The following is a 22,696-nucleotide window of genomic DNA, read 5'->3' on the forward strand; positions in this document are numbered from 1 at the left end:
TGATAAATCCCACGTTTTGCATCATGAGACACTAAACAGTTAGCATAATGTTTGTAACCAAGGCTCAGAACTGCTTCCTTTCCTACTTCAAAATAAGAGTCTCAAACCAAGACAAAGAGTGTTTTAATGTATTTTCCGATCTCGTGCAACAACATTTCATCAGATCCCTGCTCACGTTCTGTAAAATCAAAATCCCAACGCACTATTTCACTGAATGCACAATCTGGACTCAGAACTCTAAAGAATGCATTATTTGCATTTCAATCCAGTTTCAGGAAATCATGGGCTTGATTTTATGAATCTGGATTCGCTACACACACATGTAGAAGCTTTTTAAGAATTTTTTTTTTTACACATTTCTCATTTTTTTATTCCATTACTTCCTATTTTTTGTGTAACAAAAAATTAAGTAATTAGTGTTTCACTCAAACTATATATATATAAATGACATTCATCTAACAATTTATTTTCTTGCACTAGCTTTGGTTCAAATAAGACATCTTTATTTTGTTAAACTGCTAAAAATAAAATGAAAAAAAATATATAGTGGCACTTTTACACATTCAGATCTAAAGTGCTGAAGCTTTTTTTATATATATATATATTTATATAAAATAATATGACAGTGTATGTATATGAACACAAACTTATAAAACAATCTAATCTCTAGAGATGACATCCGTTTAAATTACTCTTACTCGCCTGAATAGTTTGTGTTTGTCGCCACCTGGTGGCTATTTAGTTTGATTGATTTTATATACAGTACTTTTGGTACTCTACAGGCCTACACGTTCTGGTTTTTACCTCCTACGTATAATTATAAGTTGGATGTTTTACTTCATACTTTAAAAACTGAGTATAAGGCTACTCTATATCCACTGAAGAAATATAAAAGTCTAAACCCATATATAAAAAAACCCACCAGATTTGATTTTAAAACACACTGACATCAGGTACAATCAGCAGTTTCCTAGGTTGCTGCTAAACATTTTTGATTTTTTTTTTATGGCATTCAGAAGGTACCTTGAGTTCTGCTTTAACATTATATTTCTTTATGTCTGGTTTTGTTTATATGTTTATTCTTTACCAGAGTAAGGCAATCAAATATGGCTAAGGTTATAGCAGAGATGTGCATGCTCATGCGTCTACTCTTACCTAAGTCTAAACTTCTCAAATTCTGGTCATTTACAGTCAGTCCGAAGCAGCTGCTTTGAGGAAAAAGTAAAGATCTGCTGGTTTGTAGCTGTTTGTTTTCGTTACCTCATTATGCAACAGCACAGGCGGAAATCTCACTCATGCCTCAGAGTTCAGACAAAGGTGTTGTACATTAGCATGACCTTAGCATGACTTTGGTTTGTCTCCGAGTCTCGGTAAAATGGCTGTTTCTGATGAGGATTCTCGGCTGTCCTGTGAATCTGAAACACCAGGCCACCCAGCTGTCTGCGTCGGCCGTGCGGAGTCAGACGTAGATGCCTTCTGGGTTTAGACTGGAGGAGACCCTGCTCTGCAGAGCGCGGAGATCGCTGGGTAATAGCCGCGACGAGCCCAGCCGTTTCAGAGAGCCGCACTCCACATCTGTAGACGCAAGAGTTGATCAAGAACCCTCAGTCTTCTTTTTGTTCACACAGCTAAAACCTAAGTTAAAACAGTCACAGGCTCCTGCCTCATCTAGTTACAATCTGATGTGCTATTCTGGGTTTGACCACCAGGTGGCACTGAGTTTCTATAGATAAAAACGTCAATAGTGGGTAAACAACACAGGAGCCAAAGAGGTAATGAGCTATGAAATTGAAGTTTCATGAAATAGACTATTGTCTTAGATTTGTGTGTGTGTGTGTGTGTGTGTGTGTGTGCTTTAGGTTCTTGGGCTGGCGCTCACCGTTGTTGTCTCCTGCAGGTTGAGCGGGCAGCACCGTGACCTTGGTGCCAGTCTGCTGGATGAACTGCTGCAGGTTGACCTGCCGCAGCTCTTTGGTTAGCTGCTCGAGCTCCTGCTCTTTCTCCTGAGATAGAAAACAAAACACCAAAGGAAACTAAACAAACCACCAACTTTGTCATTTTTCTTTTTTCATAGCAAGGCTAACTTACATGCAAGATTTTCAGAAACCTTTTATTTTATTTTTTTCATCTTTTGTGACATTGCTATGGGTGGCCATTTATCATATAGCTTGTATCGCGATACATTTCTTATCGTGTTAAAATTTTGATTTATTACGGATTTATTGTAATCACGGTATTGATGTGTAAAATATGTTTAAAAAAAAAACCTAAAACTGTCCGTATTATCACGTCTTCTATTATTGTCCACAGTTTGCTCTATAAGAGTAAACCAATAAACATCAATACGTTTGAAAATATGACTAAATGCAGCTACTGAGCGTGTCTTAGTGCTACAAATCACACTTCTTTAATGATTGTTGTCCTAAATAACTATATTACTAATGGCAACATGTTTTTCAAGAGAAGTATTGAATCCTGTGCCATGCGGTTATAAAGCTACAAATAGTTCTTATTGTGACAAGAGTATTGTTTTGGAACTGTATCAGACATAAAAACACAAACTACATAGTCGATAAGTTCAAAATTCAACGTTTTAACATAAAGACATGCACCGTCAAATCTTACTAAGCTCGTGTTATTCTGCAAGAAAACAGACAAAAGGGGCTCGAATGCATCATTTTTCCAACGCTTCATAATTTCTCATAAAATCTTACCAGGTTATTTTAAAATTGTGGTCATAAATTTGACGAGATCTGAGAGGTGCACGTTTGAAATCTGCTCAAAATCCCTCAAGCCGTAACCCAGTTGCGACAGCGGGTTGCCAGAGGGTTAAGCAACCTCTGGGAAGGGATTGCGTATTTATTACGCCCCTCTCTAATCAGCCAAAGAATGCTGCTAATACCCTCCCTTTCCTCTTCTTTTTACCTCATACTTCTCACATCACAGCAGTCGCAGTCTGCAGAGGAAAATTTCGTTTCGTAAGAGGAGGCACAGAAGCAAAAATCCACTGCACATCCCAGCAAGGATCGCTGCCTGCAATTTAAGGAGCTCAGACTTCTACGGTTCCACCTGTTCACAGATCGCTGGCTTTTCTCCGCAGCTCCAACGTTATCCGGCATTTTAATACAAACTTTCGCAACTTTTTCCGGAAACTTTCGAGCCCATTTGGAGCATCTTGTTTTTTTTGTTTCTTTTTGGAGGCAAAAAAACAAACAAACAAAAGAAAAACCCTGACAGTTCTGAATCTGGAGTGGCAAAAAAACAAGAACAGTTTGACTAAAACAAATGAAATGTGAGCCGACCTGGAGTCTTTTGCCCGACTGGCAAAGCGAGCGCTCCAACGCCTTGCAGCTGCTTTCCAGCCGCGCCGTTTGTTGGCTCTGCACTTCCAGCTCTGCCCTCACTTTCTCCAGCTGGGCCTGCACCTGGAGTCAGGAGATGAAGGAAAACACTCATCAAAAGTTTGAAGGGGAAGCAAGACTGGTAGCTTATCAACTTCTACTGGGTAGCTGACAACAAAACCAAAAAAAAAACAAAACAAAGGAAGTCGAGATTAACAATATGTCATGATAGCAAAAACTCCTGGTTGGGATAAACCTTTCATTTGTCAGTCGTTTAGTTTAAAAAGGACGTTCCTTTCTCTTTCCAGCTCGGTGTGTGTTTGGAAAAGCAAGGTGAACTGATTCGTACCTCTTCCTCCTTGACCTTCAGGTTGAGCTCGGCCTCCAGCTGCAGTCGCTCCTTCTCTAGGCCCGTCTCCATACTCTAAATAAAGCAGCAAACATCACTGCAAAGCCTTCACGGAAACACTCATCTATTTCAGTACGCCTCTCTTGCTTTCTAGATATGTTCAGTCTTCCGCCAACACTATCTAAAATATGTTTTATTGGGATATTATGTTTTAAACCAGCCCACAGTAGCGACCCATAATTGCAGGGGTGGAAGTGCGTAAATAGTTTTCAACATTTTTAGTTTTTTTTGATAAGTCTCTGAAAAGAATGGTATGCTTTTGCATTTAATGCTGGACGTGGAGAAGTAGCATTCAGTTCCAAAAAAACTGCAAAGATGCTGAAACACAGAGTTCCTTTAAATCAAGGAATTGAATTTCTAATAACTATCATTCATCATTTGCTCCTTTTTTCATAATACAAATACAAAAGTATGCCACACTTTTTAGGATTTTATTAATTAAAAAAAAAACAAAAAAAAACACACATTCATCATTTTTGTTCTACTCCACTACTGTTCTCTACACAGTGTGGGTCTGTAACATAACATCCTGATACTGGGCCACCGGTTGGATTTGTGGACTCCTGCTGTTTCCAGGTGCAGTAAAAACGCCGGAATCACGCAGCTCCTCTGTGTCGAAGGGCTCACCTGAATGCGCGCCAAGTACTCCAAAAGCTTGCTGCAGTCGCGTCGCTGCTGCCCTCAAGAGCTCGACGAGCTGCTGCCGCAGCCTGCCCGCCGCCTCCTGCTCGATGTGGGACTCCTCCTCCTCCGCCTCGGCGTCGTTCCTCCTCACCTGCTGCTCCAGAAGCAGCAGTAGCTCGTCCTCCACGTTTCCTTCCTGCTAAATGGAAAAATAACTGAAATTGTTTTTCTTCTTTTCTTCACCGAAACACTCGGCTGGCCGCGGTCGGACTCACGTCGCTGGCCTCCTCCCAGTCTCGCAGCTCGGCCTCGCAGCCCTGCAGACGGCTCTCCAGGGCCTGCAGCTTGCCTCGCTGCAGCTGGACCAGCCGGCTGAGCTCCCTGGCCGGACTCCCGGGTACAGATGCCGTCCCACGGCCGCCAACTCTGCTCAGGTTCAGACTGACGCCCTGCTGCTTAGGCTGTTTGGCTGAGAGTAGAAACAAATTTATAAAATAAAAATCACACAAAGTTCATATCTGCTATATATATATATATATATAAAAAACAGGAAGAAAGAATACCTTCGGTATCTTTACTTTTTCCAAATATTTCCCGCAGTCCTCTGGCTCCCCCGGTGAAGGTCAGAGACTTGCGTTTGGGTTCCCTACGTTTGAGCGAGCCGTCCGTCCCCGCAGGCCGCAGCTTGGCCAGAGGCGGCAGGCTCTGGCGGTAGAGGCCCCGCTCCGGGACCCGAGCCAGCCCTTCGGAGGTCGGCCGCTCGCTGGCGGAGGGGCCGGTCCGCTGAAGGATGAGCTGCACGTCGCTGGCATACTGACCCCACTTGTTGAGGGACACCACGGGGTTCTCATGTGGAGCCAAGTGGCGCTCCGTGTCTCGCCATTTCTCGATCAAAGTGTACCTGCCGGTGCGTCCTGGAGGGAAGGAAGGCAAGTCAGAACATCTGTGCGGTTATTTAGAATGTGCTTTATTACCTTGTAACATTTACAAATGGAAGGATGAATAAAAATCAACAAAAAGCGTTGAAATTTGTTCCGCAAATAGAAACGTGAACGTTATAGTTTGTATGTATCCTCCCCTCTTTAGCACATTAAAAAAAAAGACAACAAATGTTGACTAAAGTGCTGCATAATTCAGTAAAATAAAGTAAGACAACAACAATATGAACAAGAAACATACTAAAAAGTAAGGTCAAAACAAAATGCAAATATACTCCGTAAATGAAACTCGAGCTCTGCTTAAATGAAATCCCGGAGAATAAATCTGGGTTGTGAGCAAAGGTTTAAAAGTCTCGACAGTCTCACTGATCTTTTCCAAAGCTTAGCAGTTGACCTGTGCATAATTTAATACAGTACAAATACATGTGAACAAACATAATAAGGAACACAGCAGGTCAGAGATAAAGATGTATGAAAGTTTGAAGGAGGAACAATTTTGACAGATTTTGGTCTTGAAGAAAAAAAAATGCAAGAAATTCAGTATAAACTGGTTGTAATTCCAGCAAAAGGTGGTTCTGCGTAGTGAGTTAAGAAGGCTGGATATAAATAAACACCACACTTGTACACAAAAGTCCAATAAAATTCTGTTCACTGAAGCTTGCGGCTGAAACGTGAAAAAGGTTTAAGGAGTCTGAATAGTTCTGTGAGGTAGCGTACATATGAGGCCAGAACAGAGTTTAGATAACAACCGCTGCTGTGGCATCAACAAAATCCAAATAAACTCGGAAAGCTGGGCCTGAAAGTCGAATTTACACGGTGAAAAGAACAAAACTTATTCAATAAATTCTTCCACGGCTCTCCCACGCTCGTGCACCACCAGCGCATTCAAAGCGCTCCACCAGCGTGTTGACTGAAAGAGGTTTTACGGTGGGAAAATTCGACTCAACAAGCAGCGATTGTGAGGGGCTGGAGGCTCAATGGTGTTGCAGTTTTTCATCTGTGTATCCGTACGCGTGCTTGTGTGTGTGTGTGTGTGTGTGTGTGTGTGTACTCTGCATTCTAGTCTGTACACATGAAGATAAGAGCAGAACACTGCCTGTTTCACCCTCAACCCCCATCCAGCACAGTAAGGATCCTTGTAAAAAAAAAAAAAAAGAGGAGCATTCATCAGTGCAGCCATTCACATCAAAGTGGCCCGGCCGCCTGAACAAAAGGCAAAGAGGACACAAAGGACAGCGAATGCCACACATCTTGCTGCTCCGCCACTTTGACAGGCATGTTTTGAGCTGTAATGTGTCTAACGGGTCGGCGAAAACTAATCTGAAAAATAGGGAGCCGCACAAAACTGTTCACATATTGTCTGTTAAAGGCAGCATGCTAACTTATTTCACTGCAGCTCCTTGTCAATAAACCGAGGGCTGCTGCAGTATGACTCATCTCATTCTGTAAAGGCTTATTTATGGGGAAAACATTCATGCCCTCCAGTCACCTTTCATCTTCCTGCAATTTATCACCCAGAGTCAGTCTGACAACCTGCCCACCCGATATGAAGCGCTTCACAGAACACAATGCAAATTTATCTCACTTAAAACGTAACCTAAATCACACCTGATTTCCTGTCAAAGTGAGAGTGTGCGACACAATACCTCTTATTTGTTTTGTACGAAGCATTGAACTTACCAATCGCTTGTGCCAAAGCGATGACCACTTCCTGGCAGGTGGTGAACTCCGTGACCCCGCACACGATGCGCTGTACGCCGTCCACCCAGACTTTCAGCTCCATGGCCTTCATCCAGAGGCCCTCATTCCTCCATGCCACCAGGGGGAGCTCTTAGGGTTTATTCTCGCACCCTGTAAGCCAGCAAACGAAAACGACACTTATTATATTATAGCAAATGTGTGTAGAAAGGCACAATTCAGTCAGTGGGAAGAAAGCTCTAAGCAGCCTCCATTTCACTAACATTTACTGAATTAAGGAAAGAAGTTACCAACATATTCATATATTTAACTTGTACTTGTACCTTTTACCACCTAACAACAGATGAGTCAGTCAGCAGCAGCTCCAATGCACATCCCTCCTGAACCTTCCTCTCCTAAGTGAAATTAAAGCTGCAATAAGTAACTTTTATTAAAAATATTTCTTTTCACATATTTGTTAAAACTGTCATTATGTTGTGACAGTGTGGTATAGAAATAATTTGTGAAAAATGTATTTCATCTGCCTCCTGAACTAAATATTCCACATATTTATAAATCCAAGTCACCTATTGATAATAGAGGTGACTTGAAAACAACAACAACAAAAACAACACTTCTGTAACCTAGCTAAAATGCTACATCAAGCTATAGTACTATTGGCTCTACGGTAAAATATTTACTGCCAATAACAAGTCATTCAGATCCCGACAAGCTAACGCTGAGCTAACAATGGATGCAGTTGAGATGCGAAATCAGTTTGCAAATAGTTCTTAATAATCATTAATCCCTCTGTGTGTGAGTTGGAGACGTTCCCTGTGCGTGATGAAACACTCTAGGAATGTAATGATGCACAACAGCAGCACTAAGTCTTTCGGCTTTAGCACCAATAATGTGCACTGACATTTTTACATTTAGCTATATCAAATTAAACCTGCGACCTTCACCGCTGCGCCTCGGTACATAAACCTTCCCAGTTTTTTTTCTCCCCCTCTGGAAAAAAGACGCATAAAGACATCCTTAAATGACGCCATTCTTTGTCCAACAGCCTTATCCAATTTGAAAATATGAATAAAATTCAAACATTTTCAGCGCATTTATTTTCCAGAAGAAAAACAAGTCATATTTGTGGCTCATCTAACAGCTCCTATAGAAATCAGTGTAACTGAAAAATCACAGCAACTAGGAGTTTTTTAAATAAAACCAATTAATTTTTTGTTTCCCTGTGGTCTGAATATGACAGAATATGCTATTCAAGTACAGAGGATTTGTGTTGCTCCTAAAACGTTAGGAAAGGGCCACAAGCACGCAGCTACCGTCTTAACTTTTATTTCTAAATCGGAGATCAAATAAAACACCTCAGATTGAGATTAGCTAGGCTGGATAAGGAATTAACTTTAACTGCGACCACAAAGTGAGCAGAAGAAAAATGTAGCTAAATGCGTCTTCTGGAACAGATTTTAAAGTTTCACTGTAGCGCAATATAATAAAAATGTCCCGATTGGACATCTAATTAATCACAAAATGTGAAACAATTACTCTGGTCAGAATGATGTTTTGGCCTCTCCCTCTCGGTTTTCCATGAAATGGCTCCAACATGGCGGATGTCCGCCATTAGCCAAACTCAGGACATTTTAGCAGTCGAGGAAACGCAGTTTATGGACACAAACATGACTCAGACGTTTATATCCCCATCACTATTTGCTGTACAGATAGCCACATAATAACTTACACAACTCAGAAAAAAAACATTAAATAAATTTAACCAACCATTAAGCTTGAAGAAGTCTGGATTGCTTCATATACATTTTGCACGTTGCGTATGACTGTTGCTCGTGGAGAGAGACATTTCAGTGACCTAAAACTAATAGAAAAAATGTAAGCAACCTGCTTTCTGTGTGCGGACTGTTGGATGTAAAATTCATGAGCAGTAAATATTGTGCTAGTATCAGTATTGGACCAAAGAAAGCAAGGTAGTTGCAAGCCTTTAAAATTGTGACGTGTTTGATGGGTCAGATAGACTCAATAAATTGTAACAGCAGCAATTAAATTTTTTGTCCTGGGTCCCAAGATTCCTGGCGGCGCCCATGAGATTAACTCCTAAAATCAAAGCTCTTTGGCCTTCGGCGTATTATAAAACAAAATCAACAAGCTCATTTCCTTCCAGTTATTTCCTAAACGACTTTCCGACCACTAGAGAGCCCGGCCATAAGCGAGGACGCGAGCGGCTAATAAAAACTCGACGTGGACACTTGTTCTTTGGAAAGCGGTTTCATTCAATGCTCCCGTTGAACAGTCGTCTAAGCACCCCTGTGGTTCAGCAATTGTAGCCGTGTAATAGAACCGTTCCAATGCATTTTTTTCATTTGCAGGCGCTCGTTGCTGAAGAAAAAAAAAAAAAAAAAAAAGAGCGTACGGACACAAAATGAGAGCCATTTTCAAAGTGCTGACACAAGCATCAGCAGCGGGGCGGTCATTACGAAGCTGGCAACGCCTCAACAGCTGCCGGAGCAGCAGAGCAGTTAAAGTGCAGCAGCCTAATGCTTAGTGGTGCAACCTTACTGAGCTGCAGAAACGAGCCATCAGTTCAGCTCTGATTGTTCAACGCTCATGTCGTTTGACATGGAAGTTAAAGGCAGCTTCCATCTTCATCACAGCTGGAATGGGACCAATGCCCCTCCCCCCGGTAATTTAACTACTAGATGTTCTCCCGGTGAGGCGGCATTGTGCTGCACACCCGGCCGCACGGGAAAATTGTCCACGAGGCAAAAGCAGATCAAATCAGTTGTGATCAAATGGAAAGCATTATTGCAAATCTTTTGCAACTTTTCCATGTTAGAGTCACAAACTTCAAAATGTTTTATTGGGATTGTAGTTTGTGGTTTACAAGACTTTCAATATATTTTTTTATAAAGTAAAATCTGAAAAGTCTAACTTTAGAAATTGTCTGACTAGTTTATTTTATTTTGTTTATTTTATTCTGTGTAAACGCTGCTATTGATGAAGATAAACGTCTTTGAAATGAGGAAATATTCAAACCTTCAGCAGCAAAACTACCAAATACAGATCGGAATAAAAAAACTCTTTTGCTAACAAACCTGCTGCATGCTATTATTTTATACCATGGAAACCAACAATTCACTTTCTTTGGCTGCATTCTTACTGTTGTTGTCCATATGAACCCATTTGCACCCGACCTTTTACTTCTTGGCTGATGTTTTTAGACGCTGCTTCAATATTTCTGCATAATGTTCTTGCTTGCCCACCAGAAAGCAGTGAGTCCCAGGTGTTATTGTGGCTTTTAACAAATAGAAATAATTTTGGTAATTCTAACTGATCTGTAAAAAGAGAAACTTGGTCTAATTTTTACTTGAGATAGTGAGGAAAAAAAAGGTGTGTTTGTGTCTTTTTCTGGTTTCAACTGTGACTGACAATAGGTAGCATTGATATTAATACTGAAGTATTAGTGAGGAATCAATATGTTAGTGTTATGACCGCTGAAGTTGACTACCACCGACTATCAGTGAGCTTTACGGACATTATCTGTCTTTGCATCATTCAACTATTGATATTATTTCTTGTTTTGTAACTTATTCCTCAATAGGCATTCCTGCTAGCCCTTCTTTACAAAACAAAATAAATAATAATAAAAAAGCAACATTTATATTTCACATTTCAGTCTCAGTAAAACCAATTATTTTACTGTTGATGCCGTTGATTAGGAGTTCAGTTTCCTGCTTTGTTTGGCTCTTTTTTTATTATTATTATTGCAGACTGTATCACAGAGCAGTTTGAATTCTCGCCTCGATGCTCGTGCAAAAACGACGTGTGCATCCAAGTGTGGTTTCATAACAGATTACATTCCCAAGTTGGTGGCAGATGCCATTTGCTGAGTGGGATTTGGAGATTTGCCATGAGAATGATCACATTGGTGCAGCATGTGAGCAGGAAGTGTGAATGCCACAAAGTATGAATTCACAAATGAATGGGACGCTACGAAAACAGAGCTGGACTTTGTGAAACTCTTGACGTCTGATGCCTTAAGCCGACGCGGTCGCAACTTGTTTCGTGGCCTAATTTTGAAACATCCGCCATCTGCTTCGTTTTGTTTGTCCTGCTGTTGGTCTAAGCTTTCACCTTGGACAGATGCGGCTCAGATGGTCGAGCAGGTTGAGCTCTAATTGAAGAGCGGGCAGCCTGATCTCTCGGCTCCTCCGCATGCCAAAGTGTCCTTGGAAAAGCCACATGGTTTAAATCCAGAGCCACAGATCAAAGAGTTTGCTTGCTATAATCAGCAAAGTTAAACAATCTCTCGCCAAAGCATTAACACAAATCGAGCTTTTAAAAAAAAAAAAAATTTTGTCTTGATAAAATCAAAGCGTGAACTTTAAGGTTCTGAAAAGCGTGGTGTGTGTTTAAGCCTTTCATTACATTCCAGTGCCACGCCTTCTAGTCGTCCTCTGTTCTGGTCCGCTAGGGGTCTCTGCACACAACATTTTTACGACCAAGTCGGCCATCTTCACCTGCAGGTACACTAATGTTCCTACAAGCCGGAGTTTTGTTTCAAACGTGGCCGAAAACACTGTCCATATTCTGCTGAAAAACATGACTTCATTCCCACCTTTCAGTTCTTTTTGTTTTTTCTTACTCTGAGTAGTCTGCAGGCATTGTCGCCCCTTTAGAGATTTGAGTGAAAACTAAATTTCTGAGTGTTCAGCTGAGTTAAAAGTAGTATGAGTAGGACTCTAGTAGTTCTTTGCTAGACCCAATGCCTCTCATACATGTACACAGAGAGGTATGTCGAGTTTTGAAAGGAAAACGAGCCTCACACAACAACCTGAAGCTGATTTTGCAAAGAGGAATGATTTAAAAAAAATTCTCAATAGCATTTCTATAAAGGATTCACTCAGGAGGCTAAGCACAAGTTAGCTTTAGCCATGCAGGACAGAAAACTGCCGCAGGAAGTTCTAGATGAATATTGGTGTTTTTGAGGATGTTCTATTGATATTTATAGGTAACTAGATCTAATGATTGTATTTCCTCACACAGCTAGTCGTGTGAGGAAATACAAAGTAAACATGGGCCGGTTCCCAGTATCAACAACCAGCAATGTTTTAAAACCTTTCAACTTCATAGTTGCAAAAATGTACTGTACTGTCATACCTGATGTTTTTCTCCAGCTCACAGTAAAGGACCACCGCCCCATCCCCACCTGTTGCTGTACTCTGGCGGTAGGCTGCTAAAAAACAACAAAACTACACTTTCAAATCGCAAAAGCAAACACATAGGACATAAGCTGCAAGAAACCAAAGGAGCAGCACCCGCCTCAGTTTTTCATTCCCATATCGACACTTTTTTTTTCTCTAGTTTCTAGTGATTTTTCTCTAGTGTTGCGTACGGCTGTTTCACTACATCACAGCACTGCCACTATAGGAGGGAGACGAAAACAAGCAAAAGAAAACAACACAAAGCTGAAACTGGGTTTACCACACAAAGTGAAACAGTGCAGCAGGCATTGTGCAAAATAGTAACATAAATGTGCCCACAGCCCCCCTCCGATGAAACTGTTGCCTTCTTGTAAGCGAGGCAGATGTTCAAATGTTCTGGTCCAAATAAGCAGAACTAAAAGCTCCATCAGCTTTGTCCCTGGATGTCTGTGTGACTGACTTGTCTGAACAACTTAAGAGACTCACAATGGCTGAGACTAGTTAATAACTCTGGGTTGAAACCCACAGGCTAAAGAGGCTTTGACCTGGAAACCCTAAAGGTCAGGCCGTTCAAGCTGAATTCTGTCCTAAACTGATCCGGACTCCATCAGCAGTGAAGTCTGTTTCCTAGTGGAAATGAGCTTCGATTTTCTTTCCCCCTGCCGGGAACGATCAGCTCTCCAGTCACTATGGAGACTATTGCTACGCCTCAGCTGCCTCCGCCACTCGCTCCCCGCAGCCGCCTGCAACGCAGCCGCTCCGAACTTCCACGATACCGGCTCCATTTTCTCCGTTTATGAGAAAATGGAAGCAGCACTTACTTTGATGCTCCCTCTGCCAGCGTGTAAATACATCAATCATACCGAGCGAGCTTACATAAATTAGCATGCTGCGACAGGGGGGGTTTCTATTTTTGGAGCCGCTTCATTGTAAATGCGCGCTCCCATGTTTTGGATCCGCTCAGCGGGCCGAGTCCAGACAGTTTTGTCAGAACATGTGTGAGAAGTGTTGTGACCATTTTAATAAAGCGTCAGAATCAGCTCTGCATATTTCAGCTCCACTGAACAGTTCATGCACGGGGAGTTTAAGAAAAAATACAATATATATATATAGATTCACTCAGCGGTTTGAGATTCTCTCATCGAGTAAAAATACAAGAATATCATACAGAAAAATAAAAATAAACAACTCTAAGTGTTTTCGATACATGATAAACAAACTTTGAGCAGAATACCGATGAGGGTTATGTTTTGCTACATTTAAGACAGCCAAATTTGTCTTTTCAAGCTTGCTTTCCCTCAACACCAGAATTGAGCAGCAACAGGTGGGGGAGGGTCAGTGTTGCATTCCTGTATTCTCCATTCAGCCAAAAAAAAAAAAAAAAAATGCACTCTAAAGTAAGTTGGAAGACCAAAATAAAGCCTTCATGTGTGGAGAGTCGAGCGAAAAGTTCAATTTATTTAAAAAAAAAATGTCCACAGGTCAGGAGTCCCATCTTGGACACTTGTGTCCAAATAGTGAGTATGAGGTGACGGCTCTAATGCCGTCCCCATGTGTCAAGTATTGACTGCCAGCACCCATAAATAGGAATAACTGTCAACAGAGAATCACCCTGATTTTTTTAAGTCACAAGTGTCTCTAAAGCACTTGTTATTGATGCAATTTTTCCGCATTTTGTGCCCGAGTGTCACGCTCACTGCACCCATCCACAAGTACTGTTTTCCAGCATTGCTAGCTAAATACAGCTAAATACAGAAATAAAAACCAATTTATTCGTTGGTGTTTACAAGGTGCACAATTCACTAATGTGCTAAGAATCAATTGAAGGGATGTACTGAAGGAAGTAGCCGGTGATTGTAGGTACCGCTACTAGCATAAAGTGCCACATATCAGAATCAAGAGTCATGAAAACAATGTAATGTCATTATTCTCATGACATCAGGAAAATTGCTACAAAACTGAAGGTCTGCTGCTGTCAATTCAAACCCCTCAGTCAGGCAGTTTTTGCGGCAGGCGTTTGGTTAGTGACATGAGGAATATCCTGCTGTCTGGCCTGCAAACCACAGAGCTAATCTTAGTTGTGACTTCAGTCTGCCTCCCCTGAAGCCTCATTCTCAGGATGCCACAGGAAGGCTGAGCCCAAGAGGAGATGCGGCACACCAAGGCTGGGTTACTTATTAGATTTTCCTCAAACACAGCGAGCGACGCACAAGTCAGTCAACGTAAAAACCTCCCAGGACAACTAATTGGAGTTCAAATCCGGATTTAATTGCAAACCTAACACTTCATTTCCTGTTGTCTTGAGCTCCCTGCTCTCTCTGGCTTTGGCTTAATTAAAGTTTAACAAACTCCGTGTTTGGGGTTGAACTCCTGACCCTTAAATTTTACATTCCAACTAAGCAAAAAGAGAAAAATAAGTTGCAAACGGCACAGCAAACATCAGAGAAGCGAGCAGCTCAGAATTATGATGCAATCAGAGGACAGTTTTTTTTAGATGGCTGCCGGAGCCCAGAGTGTTTCAGAGTTTGTGAGGGGAGAGGGGGCGTCTGCTGAACCGAATGGCGCTCAAACAAAAGAGCGTGCTGCAACATGTGCGTGAGCCCACAATCCCTGGATACAAACAATCCCTCACCATAGCAACCCAGCTCTGGCTTTGTCCAAGCTTTGTGCACGGACCACTGGACTGACTGCTGGGAAAAGGAGGCCAAACAATCTGCGACAATTAAGAAGCAAGCGGCGCTTTCCTGTTGCTTCCTCTTTGTCTCCCTCCATCGAGGGTACGAGAAAGAACGGAGGCGTGAACAGCATTGGGGTTTCTCAACTTGAAGATCGGGCGACATGGCTGGATTTTTGCCTCCTGCTGCAACTCATGGAGCAACTGTGGAATCCCTCCAAAGAAGATATTAATCACTGACTGTGGAGTAATTCAACTCATGTATCAGTCCCATATCATGTTGTCGACACGATAGCATTTTCCACTTGTAAAGGGTTACGAAGGCCGACTTCACTGTCTGGACTCCAACTCTGATTTTTCACTCTGTCACTCTGCCTAACTAGGTTTCAGGATTAGCAGATGCTCTAAAACCCGGTGGCTGTAATCAGAACTGGCCAACTTTGAGATTGATCAGGTGGATTGATGAAAATGTGATCTCACTTAAACAAACAAAAAAAAAACCAAACAGATAATGAAATAACAAAAGGTTAAACCTAAACCTGACAGCCGTTGCGCAGGCAGCCAACTACTCCAACTTAACCCTACTTTGACCTTACAGTATAAGGGGGAGATGAAGTTCTCGTTGTTGAGACTGGGACTGTCATGTTCAGTGCCATGCTAGTGCCGCACGGGTAAAATGGCAGCCAGAAACGCTAATGTCAGCAGGTGTTTCCTATACAAGGAAATTCAATTAAATACGGACCCTCGTTCAGAGACATGAAGTCACTTTGCTTGATGGAGTGTCCTGGACTCAGTGGTCCCTTCTCATACAGTAATACACTGATGACTTTGTGCTGTAGAGTTGGCAAGTCGCCTCCTTCAACTGTAGCATCCTGCTCCTACCCCTCAGTGTCACGTCTACTGCAATCTTTAAATTACCTCAGCTCAGCGAGGCTTTTTCTCTCTCTGGTTTAGAGTTTGTTAAAGAAAAATTAAAAATGTCAACAGCTGGAGACCGTGACTCGACCGCAGGTTTGGACAAATATGCCTCGGAGGTGCTGAGTGAAAAGTTGCAGGAGGTAATCAGCCCGGAAAGTGGTGCATTCAGCCGCCGTCAGTCAGCCGTGAAGCACGGCGTGTGTGATTTTAACTGGAACGCACATGAGGGCAGCGTTTTGTGTGCACCGCGTCAAGTTACTGGAAAGACGTCGCGATCGCCACGTTGGAGCGATGAAACCGCCGCCGTGCAACCGCAAAAGTTAAAACTAATCAGAGTGATGAAGACAATAAGCCTGTAAGTCTGGCGGCTTAGCTGACCACGTGATGAGAGGAGGGAGGGGGGAGACAGACTGCTGAAAGACAAAGATTTACTCCAGTAATTCTGCTAAGACTTTTTTTTTCCCGCTGCAGTAGCTCAAATTGTTCAGGCAATAAAACAGGATGGATGATTTCATCCTGAAAAACTTACTTTGGTGTCTGATTTATAGTCTATTACTTAGCTCTGAATTACATCACCTAACAGCCGGAAGTAAATAAATAAATAACTGGTTTAGGGGGTCATTTTGTCCAAACAGTTGCAATTTGCATAACATAACATTTAACTTTATGACTGTCCACTTTTTAGCTTTGGGAAATATCCAGAAAAGCTCAGTGTTGCGCTTTAAGGATGGCAACTAAGGTGTTGCACATGAGGATGTTTTGAACCTCGGATCAGTGAGTCGTAAAGTTTTCAGCTTCAAGTCAAAATGTGCAACAACAACAAATATATATCCAGTTGTTCACCGGATAGATTTCATTTTGCAGGAATCAGCTGTGGTGTGCAAGGTGTAAGCAAACGTTGCTGTGGCTAATAATGCTAGAGCTGTAGTTGAACATATAAGTCATGATGCTGCATATGAATACTGGACATTATCCATATGTTTCATTTCATCAAAAGCTAAATGTGATATTTTCAAATATGGGATACAAGGTTGTTCATATACTATAATCAAGGTTTCCCCCAGGAAATTTGCTAAGCCCGGTGGTTGGGTACTAGGGCAGTCATCGTCCAGCGGCCCGTCGTGATTTGGAGTTTTAAAAAAATCTTTAAAGCTTGGAGGAAATTTGAAAATATCACTTGGTAATTCTGTATTATTGAAAGATCGAAAACCAACTATAAAGCCTTAAAAAATACGAACATTTTAAAAAGACTTAAATAAATGAGCAATGATTAGCCTGGCGGGGGCAAAAGTAAAGCCTGGTAGCCCGCCAGGCTAATCACACACTGGGGAAACTCTGCTCTAATGCATTATGACCTCAAGCTTAACACTGTGTCAAAGCAACCCTTACCATTTAAGGAACTGGCATTCATTACCACAACAACTGTCCTAATATTCTCCTTACGCTTAACGTAACTTCTAACCTGGGGTGCATTTAACCAAAGATTACAAAAAAAAGCTTTTTGCTGTATGATCGCTTCAGATTCATCATGTACAAAACACAGACAGCAGTACATTTGATTTAAATAATAATCCTATACCGGTTGCTCTAGCTGCTCACTTTGCTTCTGCTTTAGGTCGGCTTTGCATCAAAGTGCTGCTACTACCAAACATGCAACTGTGATAAAGTTCTCTTTACCTTCATCACACATGAGCTTCCAGCCCCTCGTTTGCTCTGCTGTTGGGCGATAACTCAAATTAGAAAAGTTTTGATTAAAATCCACTGCTGAGTGGGCTCTAGCAGATTCATCAGCAGACTCTCTCACCCACACACAAACCAACTACTTATACACTCACTGTACACTCACTTCCTGACGGCTCATTGATCTGGTATGTTCTGTCCAGGACACATGGTGTCATTACTTCCTCCGACTATTTCTGTAATATTTCTCTGGACTTGTCGCTCAGATAGGAGGACCAGAAAAACAGCAGGACAAAAAAAATATGAAAGTTATGCAACAGCTGAACAGTTAAACTACACAACACAACCACGAACTGGTGCTGAAAGCCAACATTGAGTCGGTTATGTTTTAACGCAGCGCGAATCTCAGCCGCAGCTCACCGCCTGTCGGAGCTTTTTTTTTTTTTTAAAAAGAAAAAAAAAAAGAAGAAGCCGTCCCGGTGCTCCGGAGCCTCGGTATGCCTCTTCTGAGTAAAATTCACCGCTTCCTGTGGCGTGTAGAGCAGGTTGAGATCCCGGGTTCAATCCGTGCCTTTCCGCTCCTGCAGGAGTTAACGGTGCGCAGCCTCCTCCTCCTCCTCCTCTTCCTCCTCCTCCTCTGCGAAGCCGTGTGGATGTAAACACCACTCGGTCCGTCCCGTCTTCGGACATCCGACACGAAGGCTGCCCGATACAGCACCCGCTGCTCTGCCCATCAGTGACGGGGACGCGAGTGGTGATTTAGATCGGAGCACAACATCATCCGCGCCGCAAGGCATGATGGAGCCATTTAAAGCTTCACTGTGCTAGTAGTAAACACATGGATGGACCCAGATCGGCTCAGGTCCTATGCAGACACATTCAAGCTGTTATAAATGTGACGAGCAGGAAAAAAAAAAGACTTGTGCTCCACTTTAAAGACGATACAAGGGGGTTCATATTTTATCGCGTTGTTGTGACGTCTATTCAGCTGGTAAAAGTTACAGACAGAGCGAGCTAAAACGTCAAAGACTCAGTGCTAGTTGACGGCATTGGAGTTTTTTTAATGGTGAGACAAACACTTATTGAAATTTGGTGAGAAATGTTTAGATGTGACAACAATCTAAAATACAAGACACCGGTAAAGGTGCAAATACATCATCCAAGCAGGTTTTATATACATAAATACAAACTTCTACCTCTTCTCTATCCTCTTTAAAGATAAAAAAAAAAAAAGATAGCATCGCTAACTTATGTTTGTGGATGCATCTCAGAAAGTACATGGTTGATCTTACAACAGAACTTCAGATATACACAGTACAGAACAAAGGTTTGGACACACCTTCTCATTGAATTCAATGAGAAGGTGTGTCCAAACCTTTGGTCTGTACATGTACATATATATATATATATATATATATATATATATATATATATATATGAATGCAACAAAAGAAATTGACCAGTTTGTTTTTGTAATGTTAGTTGCGTCTGTGTAGAAGCTTGTTTGTTTTGATTTTTTTGGAAGAGACTATATTATATTGTTTAAATATTAAGAGCTTCAACTAACTGGCTGACGTTACAGAACAATCCAGCAGATTTAATGCATTAATCAGATTTGTTATTTGAGTCTCATGTAACATTAAAAATAATCATGTAACAAACAAAACACTTTGACAGTATTTACATATTCTCTCCATAAAGTCAAATCTTTTTTTTTTTTTTTTTTTTTTCCTAATGACAAAGCTTCTGCCCATCAAATACAATCATTTTGATTAATCCCAAACGGGACTTAATTTCTCAATAAGATATTTTCCATTTACAATAAACCTTTTCATCCTACATTCACATCCAGAATTATGATGGATCTCTGGGTCTATCAGTCTCTCCTGGTCCTGCCTGTCAGCTTAGATGAATAGTCATGTTTCGTTGGGCTTTGCAGTTGCATTGTACCTGCTCCATTTTTGAATAATGGACTGAACAGTCCTTCATGAGATGTCCAAAAGCTAAGATTATACTTTATAATCCAACTCTTGCTTCATAACTTTCTCTCTGACGTGTCCGCTGCGTATTCATGTAGCTGCTTGTCCACTAGTAGAAAATAGAAATGCGAAATGACAGATTGCGGCAAAATTAACGACTTTGTGCAATTGGCCGTTTTGTTTTATAGTTGGGATTAAATTGTCTACATCCATCCATCCATCCATTTTCTTTACACCCTTCTTCCCTAAATGGGGTCGGGAGGGTTGCTGGTGCCTATCTCCAGCTGCGTCCCGGGCGAGAGGCGGGGTACACCCTGGACAGGTCGCCAGTCTGTCGCAGGGCAATACAAAGACAAACAAGACAAACAACCACTCACACACACACTCACACTCACACCTAGGGAGAATTTAGAGAAACCAATTCACCTGACAGTCATGTTTTTGGACTGTGGGAGGAAGCCGGAGAACCCGGAGAGAACCCACGCATGCACAGGGAGAACATGCAAACTCCATGCAGAAAGACCCCGGGCCGGGAATCGAACCCAGGACCTTCTTGCTGCAAGGCAACAGCTCTACCAACTGCGCCACTATGCAGCCCTTAAATTGTCTACATTCACTACACATTTCTATGAAAAATGAATCCAAGACATTTATGAATCAGCAGCACTATAAATATACCGAGTTCAACTGAATCCATTATTTCAAAGTGGCTTATAAACTGGTGCAGCATAACTTAGTCAACCTGGTTGTCAATAGCGGTAATCTTTCTGCCACTGCAATTCTAATGAACTAGTTTGGACCTATTCAGTGTAAGCAAACATCATGCCAGCCCATTTGAAAATAACCATCCTGAGTTTTGCTTAAAGAAAGTGCAGTTTTTCTGTCTTATTTTATTAAATTTTTACTTGAAGATCTCCCATTTGTGCTCACTTAACATTCCAGTCAGCTCTGGGGTCTTCATGTCTCGCAGCATTAATCACGACAGCTGCCTGTTCTGCTGATCGGACAGAATCAGGCAACCTTCAGCTTCCAGTCCACCGTGATTTCACCTTTCCTGTTTTTTTCAACAAGTTTATTCGTTACCTGCTGTATTTACGACAGTCAATCTATCTAGTCTGCTGTCCAGAAGAACAAACTGATCTGTTTCCCACTAGACATCATTAGGTTTTCATAGATTTAAAAAAAAGTAATACTGTTATTTTTCTGAGTCGCTCCAATATCACATTTTCATTCATTATTTCAAAACTGTTGTTTTTACTCTGCAGTCGACATACGAGTCAACCTTTCCTTTTCAGGCGGTCATTTCAAAAAAACGTCTCAGACTAAAGGAAAATTTGTGAGGTATTTGAAAACAACAGATAAAGTTACATGGAAATCTAAACAACTGTCTCAGTTGTCACAGCACGTCTAAACAAAAGTATTTCACGTCTCTAGAAGCAGAAAAATTAACAGCATTTTCTGGAACATCATTAAGAATGCCAAGTTTTCACTGACTAGCGAAACAATGTTTAATTCAGTTTTTCTATTCAAACGGCTTGGAGATTCTGTTTAAGTTTTGTGATGGATAAAATGAAAAAAAAAAAAAACAGGGTAAGGAAATAGAAAATTTATTTAAAACTGTCCCATGCTGCATCAAATTCCATCAATCTATGATTACACTGAAATAAGTTTGTACATACAAATATGGAGCTTAGCATTCATGTTAGCTTAGCTGTCAGGCTTTTTCTTAAATAAAAAAAGTCAAAGAATTATTTACAAAACAACCCACCATAGGAATGTATCACCTGAAGGATTCATGAGCTACGAAGTATTTATGAGTTATTCAGAAAACAGGTTGGACAGGACTGCTGTTGGAGCCACTTCAAGTATTCAGTGTGTTCATGTACGGAAATCCGATAGCTTATTAAAATGGGGCAAGTTGAAATGACAAGTATTTTATTAATAATTGTGTTGCGTTCAGATTGGAATCAACCAGTCTTTTACTTCTGGGAACTAATTTACAGCAAAAATTCAGCATTAAGCAGTTAAGTTTTGCCACCCAGTTTTCAGACTTTGTTGTTGTCACATTGATTGAGGCCAAAAACAAATCAGTAAAACCAATGTATGATGGCCGCCCAGAGTTTCCATTCAGCAACAAATATACCAGTTGTGCTGCAGATATTTGGTCTTTAAAAGGTTCAGTGTGCAGGTTGGAGCCGCCAATAGAAGATATCTTAGTAAAACAATAGTTAGTTCAAGTCATCTGCTGTTTTTTTTAATTATTATTATTAATCTCTGAGGCTTTCTACCTTTTAAACACAGATTGCAATTAAATTTTTTGATAAAACTAATGGCACCGCTTGGCTCTACACTGGTGTGCACGTAATTTCTGCCATTCTGTCTCTTTAAAGTCATTCCTCATTGACTTTAAATGAGGAATGACTCATTTAAAGTCATTCCTCATTTACGTCGGAAGGCAATGACAGTTGGTCAGATTTACATCATTAGCAGGATAAAAGCAGTACTCCTCATTAGGTCTCAAACTCCCATTAAAATCCACGCAATCACTTTTTTCCCTACTTTGTAAGAATAAGGGCGGAACTTCAGACATTCTCAGAAAAGTACATTTAAAATTTTATTCCCTCGTTGCTTTAAAAATGTGCACATTATTTCGAGCATCCCCAACAACAAAGACCTCACTGTAAAGTAGAAACCATCTGCCTTTCTCCCAGTTTCCACTGACGATCTGTGAATGAATCCTTTCTGTACGTCTGAAACGTGCTCAGCCAGATTACGTGACGGTCGGCACCAGCATGTTCCTCTTTAGGACCCCGGTAGCTAACAAATCTATTCTCATGTTTCTCCACACCTGCTGCCACCGGCTATTCTGGCGTTTTGGACGTATTTTATTTCTGCAGTGGTCTAAAATTATTCTCCTGGCTTCTTCGAGGAAAGTCCGACCGGTGAACAGGCGTGACATTTTTTCTAATCCCATAATGCCTTTTCTATTAAAAGTTACGACAAGATGAAGCTTTTCTTGTGAAACAAAGAAATTGGTCCAATTCTCACAGAAAAGGATGTGGAAAACAAGTAAGCTATTGATAAGGGGATTTGGCTTCTACTTAGTCTTATCCTTCGTCCGCCAAGACAGCAGTCTTTAATTCGTGGCCTTTATCGTCATAGTGGTTCTCAAAATGGGTGAAATTGGAACTTCTAACCCAAAAAGGAAGAAAAGAGGTTATTAGTTTATAA

At 41.3% G+C, this 22,696-nt stretch overlaps 1 protein-coding gene across 1 annotated transcript; it reads right to left on the reverse strand.

The window, feature by feature from the left end:
• Positions 1-1,318: 1,318 nt before the first annotated feature.
• rassf8b (Ras association domain family member 8b) lies at positions 1,319-18,375 on the reverse strand. The gene is given in 11 exon segments (XM_044108562.1): positions 1,319-1,575; positions 1,880-2,003; positions 3,303-3,425; positions 3,691-3,765; positions 4,378-4,431; positions 4,433-4,570; positions 4,650-4,843; positions 4,938-5,288; positions 6,993-7,163; positions 7,334-7,405; positions 17,907-18,375. Coding segments are annotated over 9 exon segments (1,287 nt in total). The 5' UTR covers positions 7,105-7,163; positions 7,334-7,405; positions 17,907-18,375; the 3' UTR covers positions 1,319-1,459.
• Between the last annotated feature and the right edge of the window lie 4,321 nt (positions 18,376-22,696).

The sequence above is a fragment of the Gambusia affinis genome, linkage group LG23, assembly GCF_019740435.1.
Source record: "Gambusia affinis linkage group LG23, SWU_Gaff_1.0, whole genome shotgun sequence".
NCBI classification, from domain to species: Eukaryota; Metazoa; Chordata; class Actinopteri; order Cyprinodontiformes; family Poeciliidae; genus Gambusia; species Gambusia affinis.